General features: G+C 50.1%; 1 protein-coding gene across 1 annotated transcript; it reads right to left on the bottom strand.

The window, feature by feature from the left end:
- Positions 1 to 271: 271 nt before the first annotated feature.
- On the bottom strand, positions 272 to 8,337 carry BLCAP (BLCAP apoptosis inducing factor). Its single transcript, XM_087750270.1, has 2 exons — positions 8,204 to 8,337; positions 272 to 1,967 (listed from the first exon to the last, which is right to left on the bottom strand). The coding sequence occupies exon 2, from the start codon at positions 1,870 to 1,872 to the stop codon at positions 1,609 to 1,611; it is 264 nt and encodes an 87-aa protein (XP_087606396.1). The 5' UTR covers positions 1,873 to 1,967; positions 8,204 to 8,337; the 3' UTR covers positions 272 to 1,608.
- Positions 8,338 to 9,233: the final 896 nt, after the last annotated feature.

Here is a 9,233-nt window from a genome sequence, read left to right on the forward strand (position 1 = left end):
GTGCAGGCACAGAAGCAGCCTCCTGTGTTGTGTGTAAAATGAGTCTGCGTAGGAATCGCCAGTATGGTTCTCGGTCTGCCCGCGGTCAGGTTACACAGTTAACGAGAAGAGTCAGTGCTGGGAGCTACAGGGCAAACGGGCCCTGCCTCCGGGGGGGGAGTCTCTGGGGTTACTGTGCTGGGAACAGAACAATACAGAGACACATGATTGCTGGGCTAAGGCATCCACAATGAACAGCCAGTGCATCATGCTGGGCAGGAGGCCACAGACCAAAGTTTATAAAGCTTTATTAAACACTTTGAACAGCTGTGCAATGAACAAACAATACTCTGGAAGTTTCACAACCTCATAGCTTGAACTTCCTCGGGACAGCAACAGCCGCTTCTGCTGCTCTCCACTATGAGACTGAAGTAAAGACAAACAGATGGCAAAGGGGAGGGGACCCTTGAAAGGTCAGAGACAGTATTTCATGTTAACCTCTAAGGTTTCTCGCAAACAAACCTCTGCCCCAGGCTGGGCTCCCCAAGAGCCACAGCTGCACAGGGTAACGTATGCAGTGTGGAGCTCCGCACAGCTGTGGCTGCGGGACTGGCCTGCCACCACCTGGGCTTCTTGACATCCTTCTGCCAGGGGAGATGGAGACACCAGGCGCTCCTCTAGCCTCCTCCGTTCTCCAGCCAGCGGCACCAGCACCTTCTGTCACCCCTGGCCCAAAACCACTATCACTGAAAATGGCTGGAGCACCTACTGCTTCAAGCCATGCCTCCACCTCGGGATCCGCTCCTGCCCTGCTCACGCCTGGCTTTTTGGGCTAGCATGAGTTTTATAGGGTGAGGGTCACAGTGGCTTTCAAAACCCCACATCCTGCAGCATACCGCTTCTTTATCCCGACAGTCAATACCTTGGTAAACCCTGGAAATCTAGGAGGGGGAGAGACAGTCGCTACTACCTGTGAGGCTTTATAAAAGCAGCAGCATAACTGAGGCTTTCAGGCTATGATCTCGGAGCATAAGTAGTTCAGAAAGCACTTCGGCAGTGCATGCATCTCTTTGGCAGGCTGAGCAGGAGGAGATGACTCAACTGCCTCTGGCTCCAGCAGCTTTTGGCCAAGTGCATCCATGAGCTGTTGAGCTTGCCCTTGATCAGCAAGGCGGGAAGGCTGCCTCCCCACAAAGAGAAATATGGAGAGAATCTTGTAGCTACTCGAGCAGAATCAGTGGGCCGAGAGCCCTGAGTTAGACCACCATGGCCTAATGCAGACAAGTGAGTGACACACAACTCCACCGCCGCGCATCAGCTGGGCAGAGGCCAGCAGCTCGGTCCTCAGTGAGGAGGGCTGGTGTCCATTCCCGGTGATACGGGAAGGAGGGGAAAAAAAAAAATTTCTGCTTCTAAAAAAGCAGGTGGCCCTGACAGAGTTCACACAGTAAACAAGTCAAATTTCACAGGCAGAGTGGGATGAATTTACCACTCTAGTCCACACAAAGTTACAGGAAACGGGCTGTTTTTACTCCAGTCGCATGCCTAACACCCCCTCCCTCCTCCCTAGCCCACCCCTTTTTTAAAAGCAAAACAAGAGCCCTCAGCAGACTGGAAGATTATTGTTTTCTAGGTGCCCACTATGCTGGGATCGTGAGCTGATTCCGGCAACTGGGATCCTGTGCAGTGATACAAGAAGCAGTTCCCCCAGCAGCTGTAGCAGATGAGGAAAAGAGCTGCCAGGAAGACCAAGGCACAAATCGTGCAAGGTTTCCGTTCCAGGAGGAAACTGAGCAGGTAGAAGCCCATGAACATTGAGTGACTGAACCACAACGCTGGGTTGAGGGGCTTGGGTATGAGCAGGACAGGTAGCAACCACTGCAGGCAGTACATTGTGGCTGGCTGGCTGGGCCTTGTGGCAGCAGCAATCAGATGTGCTCTGGAACAGTCTCCAGCAGCTCCTCCGGCAGGCAGATTGTCAGGCTGTTCTGTAGGGAGGGATAAAACATCAGGCTGTCAGAGAAACACAGCAAAAAGATCAGCAGGCTTTCTTCCCATACAGCTTCATTTGCTCCCAAGCATTGTATGCTGATGCTAGAACTCCTAATACTCAATTCTGGTGTGTCTTGGAGTTGGTGGAAACTTTCCTGCTTTCTGAACCGCTCAGCTGGGGACACGATTATCTACTGCTGGTGCAGGAGACATCCCTTATGTGTCTGTTTCTTAGGCTTTTACCAGGCTAACAGTTGTGAGACCCTCTTCTTTAGTGCAGTGCAGGAAGAGAAAGGGAGATGGGAAAACGGAAAGGAAAACAAGCTGCTGCAGCTTTCCCTACACATGTATTTATCCAAGACCATCCAAAGACTTGAATAATGCTATAAAGAACTGCAACTGAGGGGTAAACTATTAGGTGCTACAAAGAAGTGTTAAGGAAGTGTTAGTGCAAGAAGTGTCTAGGAAGTGTTAAGCTCACAAACTGCTTTCTCCTGAGGCACAGACCCATTATAAAGTCTTCCAGCAGGACAGAGTAAAATTCAAGCTATATATGTAGGTACCCAGGGAAGCCCTTACAGTGTCCAGGCTGCAAAACAAAGGGGAGGACAGTCCCTGCTTTAGCTGATTGGCAAGCATTATAAATCCCTTAAGTCAGATAAAACAAAGTATGTGAATAGATCAAAGAGGGGACAGTCTCAAAAAGGCCATTTTCATAAGTGCTGTAAACACAGGATTTCCTCACTTGGATTATTATAAAACCCTGTGGAAACAGTGAACTTTAAGGGCTTCTCTAACCAGGTATGGCAGCACACTACAAGTCCACAAAACAAGCTTCTACCTTTAGCGACCACATCAACTACGCTAAGTGTGTGTGGGTTTTTTCTTTCTAAGCAGTTCAAACAACTTCATCCAAGAATTTCAGATGGCCTTAAAAATAATAAATGCCTTACAGGTGTTTTTACAGAGTTAAAACTGTTGAAAGGGGACAGAAGAATGGAGTTTAGCAGTCTGGGATAGCAACAGCAGGTCAGGTTAGAAGGCATCAATACTGCTGGGAGGGAATAACTGGAAGATTTCCTTCAGTTCATGCAGTAGGGAAACTATGAGAAGCAGGTGCATCAAGACTCCCAGCTTATTACCTGAAAAAGGCAAAACCATGCTGGGAAAGGGAAGAGCTTGGGAAGCATGCTCTCCCCTGCTATCCTGTAGCACACCATGATGACATGCAGCTGCCAGCCAGGGCACAGAAGGACAGGCGAGAGGACAGCCTTGCAGAATGCCACGGCCTCACCCCCACTAACCAGAGCCTGGTCAGAACAGCTGCGTGCAGCAAGCCTTTTATCTGAAAATACTCAAGTGAGTAGTGCTCCGTCAGAAGGATGAAGGGCTGAGCTGAGCCTGTTAGGATTACAACTGGGGAGTGGGAAGGTTAGTAGGGTGAAGGAGCGAGAAGGTAAACAAACAGCACATTCCTCTGGCTCCTGTTGGCAGGAGAAGGGATTTCCTGGTGAAGGGAGGGAGAATGAGGGATTGCACAGAGAAGCCAAGAGAAAACCACACATGGTTCTCTTCCAGAAAAAAAAAAACCACTGAGGTCAGACTTGTCTTACAGCTCTGTCAGCTCGTAGGTACCAACCGGCTCTGTAGTCGGAGCAAGAAGCACACTGCCGTCCACTGTGATCTTAGCAGCAGGATCTATTTGAGTGTTAGTGAGAGAACGCGGGCCAAAATTTCCATGAGGGCAAACAGACTAAGAGTATTTGGGGAAAGTGTGTTGTGCTGGTGCTCCTGCAATAGTGTTCTCCAGCAGAGAGGGCAGCTGGAGTTCAATTAGTAAAACTAAGCTGCAGTTAGGCAGCCAAAGAATAAGGAAGTTATTTTACGTTCCAATATTGATGAAGTCGAGTGAAAGGAATAAAACTCCCAATGTTAGTCCTGTTGTATGCAGGTCACTCATTCCTATCTTTAAGGGCAAGTCTAGTCCTAAGCCTGTTTCCCCCATCTATAAACTGGAAATAAGGATTAATTCCTTCATAACAAAATGTGCTGTCTGCTAGCCTTTGTGAAACACTTAGATGTTTCTGGAGTAAAAGTACTGCAGAAGTATTAGATGACTTTTTCCCAAGGGGAAGAATGGAGAGAAAAGATTTAGCAACAAATACTTGAACAGAAAGGTAATTAAACTCCACTACCCAACTTTTTAGTTCAGATTGCATTGAATACAACAAAGTTGTACCAAATCAAGGATCTGCAGCCACCTTAATCCTCCTGAAATGTTCCTTCCTTGAAGTTTCCTATAGTCTCTCTTTCCCAAGTGCTTCCAACATTGAGCAGTACAAATCACTGCATAAACATCACGTCATACTTTTGCTAGAACCAGCCCTGACATCGCATCAGCTTGACTTCTGCAGCTGGACATGTGCTGCAGTCTTTGGGTCACCCCTTCTTGAAGCTTTAAAGTGCCTCCAGACAATTGCTTTGGGCTTTCTGTCTCTAAAGAAATGGATAAAAAACAACCCAAGACGATGTGTCTGTCAGAAGAGCACAAGGCTGGAACAAAGCTCTAGAATCTTCCAGGACTATTGTCATAAATTTTTCAGCTTTAATAAGGCCACATGTTGCCACTGAGCCTTTAGCCCCCAAACTTTACCATTGACTACAGTTTAAGAGTATAATTATAATTTGTAACGTAGCTGCATTTAACTCCACCGTCTGGCCTCCTCACCACAGCCAAGACTTCAGGGATAATGCTCTAAACAGCAAGTTCATTTTAAGTGTGTAAGCATTACCTAAACACTTCCTACAAACACAAATCCATCTCAGAACAAGTTACCCGTTTTTAAATATTGGTATTTCCTGGAAGAGTCAGATTGCCTGTAGCAATCAATGCAACTGCCCTGCAGAATAAAGAACCACTTAACAGTGGTTATTTTTACTATGAAGTCTCAATGCCAATGCCCTTCAATCTGCAGGCCTCTTGGACTTCTAACAAATGCAGATGTTTAAACAGTTAGTCTTGTATCTGTAGTCAGTTGGCTTTATTTTCATGTGTCTCTTTGCCATCTGCCAGTTAAAGGTGGAAGACCCTTTGCTGCCTCCCACAGCTGATCCTAGATAAGGTACCTACTACTAGAGACTTCTGCAGCTGTCTTCCTCAAGGGACTTTCCACTAGTAAGATACATACTCTTCCTAGCTCTTCGCTGGGCATTCCTTTATACAGCTGGCAAGGAGACCGAGTTCTCTTTTCACACTGTTGGTCAAAGAGAAACAGCGTCTCCTGCGATCAACTCTGTACTGAGCCAGGAACTGTCTCTCTCCTTGGTGCCCAGGATAGGCAGTCCCTTCTTGAAGCCATAACAATATTCAGTTTTGCCTAGATTCTCAAGCAAGGTGAAACTTGCAAATGAAAAATTCCTACCTTGTTGTCTTTGTCCCCTCCTCATGATCCAAGCTACAGATTACCACGTCCCAGAGCAAATCAGAACCTGTCACCCAACAGTATTTCTACCAGCTGCCTGTTTTGCAACCACATCCTGCTTTTCCTCAACCAGTTGCTCTTGTTCTCCCCTGCCTGACTCATCTCTCTCCTTAGCCAGCCCGGTGTCCTGCTATCCTCAAGGCTGCTCTCGTGCTCCCGCTCAAGTCATCTGACTTGGCAGCCACTCATGTTTACCAGACGGCTCCTTTTCATCGCACCACCACTGCCTCCTCTCGCTCCTCCGCAGCTCTTAGAGACACTTGAACTTGGTTCAGACCCTCAGCAGCAGAGAGCAGGCGATGCTCCCGCTGCTCTCCCCGCAGCCAGTGCTCGGCAGCTCCATCTGATCTCCATGTGCTGCCAGAGCCTCCTCCCTGACAGCTCCTGCAGGTAGGGAAGCAGCCTGGGGAGGTTCCCTGTGCACCTCGTTAGTAAGCAAACACCCATACTTATTAATCCACATGCTTATTAATCGCCTTCTATCGTGTTCACAGCCCTTCCTTCTGTCATCTTCCCTCCCAACGCCATTCAAAACCAGCAGGTCCTACTGGCACGTGTTTGTGGGGAGGATTTTCAAATTCCAGTGCAAGGGTAGTGGCACACCTTTCCCAGCCAGAAACAAAACTTCAGTTATGGTAAGTCAAAAGTGAGCAGCACAGTGCAAGCCTGTAGTGCTTTGCAATCGATCAGTCGCATTTTAGAATAAATCTATCTGAGGAGCTAGGAAGCTGTTCCTTGATATTCTACAAGCTAATTCAGGAATTAAAATGCCAAGAGGTGTTCCTGCCCCATAGGTTTTATGCATCAGTGTGCCAACACCAAGTCTGTACCTTTCTCAAGAATGTCTTAATTCCTTAACAGTCCATTTACCCTGACAGGGGAGAATAATCAGCCGGCTTTCACTAAGCACTTAAAAGGTAAGCTTGTTCAGGCCTTACTAAGGCAGCTATTAAGCCAGTCCTGTCCACAAGGAACTTCCCCAGCAGATGGTACAGAAACAGTCACCCAGACTGGCAGCTGAGAGGTCTGTGAGAAGAGACTGAGTAACCTTTCTATTGGGGGGGTGGGGGTGGGGTGGGGTGGTGTGCCAATCTCCCCCTTTCCCAGAAGCCAAAGTTTCTGCTTGGGAATGAAAAGCCACATTGTCTAGATAAAAATCTCTCACGTTAGACAGTGTACATAGAGTAAGCCTCAGGGACTGGCACTGAGTTTCTTACCTATAAGGCTTACCTGTAGTATAGTTTCCTTGAAATTGTTTAAATCAAAAACCCTGTCACAGCCACATAACTTGAACTGATGTATGTGGGCAGCGCTTCATGCTGCCAGCATGTGTTCAAAACCAACTCTCAAATATCATGTAGCACCCAAAACAGCTGCTAAAAATACACAATATCCAAAGCATTGGGGGGAAGAAAAAAAAAAAAGAGGTGAAAGAGCTATTGAGTGATGAGTTTGAGGAGTTCAGCTAAGAAAAGCAACAGCAGACCAGCTTTCTAGATGCCAACCCTCTCTCTTAAAAATACTCAAGAACCATAACTGTTCAAACTTTAAGACCTATTTGCAGTATCAGGGATTTAACTTCTTCAGAGTTTTTTTTGGCCTTGCTGCTATTTTTTCTATTTTTTTAAAGCTTTATCTGCTGGTATGACTCAACTGGAAAAAGTGACTCTTCCATTTTTGGCAAAGGCCTTACCCCAGTCTTTGATAAGTTCATGCCTTGAACACTTGATGTAGACTCAGAAATGCTGCAATATAATTGGGAACTGTTTCCAAAAGAGCAGCAAATCCTTGACTGACCAAGCCTTGGGGTTACAAAGTGTTCTGACTTCTCAAGCTAGAGACAAGCCAAAGCAACTCATTTCATAAAAAGCAGAGGCTCTCTGTTGAGCCACTCTCTTCACCACCTCCATAGCTGCTCTCCAAACTTCACTGCCCATCGGGGAACGAATTAGCCTGCATCCAGAGGTAGCGCAGTGCACTCACAGCACCAGGGCCAACAAACCTCCACCTGTGAGCAGGAAGGCAGCAGCATGATCTGTGTTTCTCTGCACAGTAAATCACAGGAGCAGAATCTTAAGTCAGCCAGCTCTGGGGTGGGAAGAGATGTCAACATCGACAGCTGTCATCTGAAGTATCGCTACTTTCATTTGTACTAATTTGTTAATTCTCAGAGGTCCTCATTCCCACCCTCTGCCTTTGTTTAACTGCCAAAGACCGTGAGTTCCAGGCCCATTCCAAGTTCCTTGAAAAACATAATTATTTTTAGTTTTAATTTGGGTCTCTTCTCTACCTTGTGAGCCTTCGGCAGGGTTCAGAAATCTGAATACAGCCTGATAAAGGCCGGTTTTCCGTGTCTCGGGTAAAGAGAGGCAAAAATGCAGTATCGGTAGGGGGTTCTGGGGAGTTATGACATATAGGTTGGAAAGGCCAAAGTTACCCCGCTGTGACAGTAATTGCGAGAGCAATGATAATGTTTTCGGTAGTGTTGTTACTTCCATCTTAGGTCGGCAACAATCGGAGCGTGCTCGCAGGAGGCCGACACCGGTTCCGTTGCTCGGCCAGGGAAGCGCGGCTCCCCCGGGGAGACCCCCCCGGTCCCCAAAGCGCGGGAACCGCCGCCTCCCGCTCCGGCGGACCCCCGCGCCGAGGCCGGGCGGGGTGTGGATCGCTTCCCCTCCCCCGGCCCGGAGGCAGGCTGGGCCCCGGCCCGCTCCCCTCCTCTCCCCACCCGACCCGCGGCCCGTACTCACGGCGCGGTGCCGCCGCCTCACGCCGCCAGCCCGGGCCCGGGCCCGTCCGCGCCGCGCCCTGAGGAGGGAAGGGAGAGGCCGCCCTCGGAGCCGGCCGCGCCGCCCGGGGGACGCGCCCCGACAGGGCGCCGCCGTCCCTCCAAGGACCCCGCCGCGGCTCACCCGCCGCCCGCCTGTCCCCGGCCCGCCTCCGCCGCGGGGCCGCGCTCCGCCGGCGGCGGCCGGGGCTGAGGTGCGGGGGGCGCCGCTCCCTCAGGCGGCTCCGCGGGCAGCCCCGCGGGGCGGGCACTGCGCCTGCGCGGCGGCGGGGGGGGGGGGCACTGCGCCTGCGCGGCGGCGGGGCGCGGGCGGTGCTTGCGTGCTTCCTTGCTTCTTACGAAATCCCATGTATTTACGTCCTTTCCTCATTTAAAGGGCTGTTTGCGCGCTTCTGTGCACCGCGTGGCGTGCTGCTTGCGGGCCGGTTTTGCATGGCGTTGCAGGGGGCTTCTGGCACGCCGCTCGCGTAGATGCTTGCACGCTTTTTGCGCGTTGCTGCCTCGCACCCTGCGGGACGCTGTTTGCCCGCTTTCCTGCATGTCACAGAGCACTGCATTTTGCGTGCAGCTTGCGTGATTCTCTGCAGGGCGGCCTGCTTTTTGCACGCTGTCTTACGTGTGGCCGTATGCTGTTTGCAGGCTTTTCTTTGCATGCAGTCGGCACGCGTCCTTGCACACCATTGCACGCTGTTCACGTGCTCCGTGCTCACGCTGTGTGGCACACCGAGTCCATGCTTTCTTGCGTTCCTTTGCATCCTATTCTTAGTCCTGCTTGCGTGCTGCTTCCTCACCACGCGCAGCAGTGCGCTTTTGTTGCTGACTTAGCCCTGTCGCGCCCGGAGGGGCCCCAGTTTTCCATGCTGCAGTAGGGTGGCCACCTGCAGCCCCGTACACCACCGATTGCCTGGTCCCTTCCCGCTGCTGCCTCTCGGACATAGAGCAGAGATGGCTCCATGGCCTCTCCCCTTAAACACTTATTTTTGGCGTCACTT

This window comes from Nipponia nippon, unplaced genomic scaffold (genome assembly GCF_047370975.1).
Source record: "Nipponia nippon isolate SJK-2023a ecotype South Korea unplaced genomic scaffold, ASM4737097v1 scaffold_13, whole genome shotgun sequence".
In the NCBI taxonomy this organism is placed as follows: domain Eukaryota; kingdom Metazoa; phylum Chordata; class Aves; order Pelecaniformes; family Threskiornithidae; genus Nipponia; species Nipponia nippon.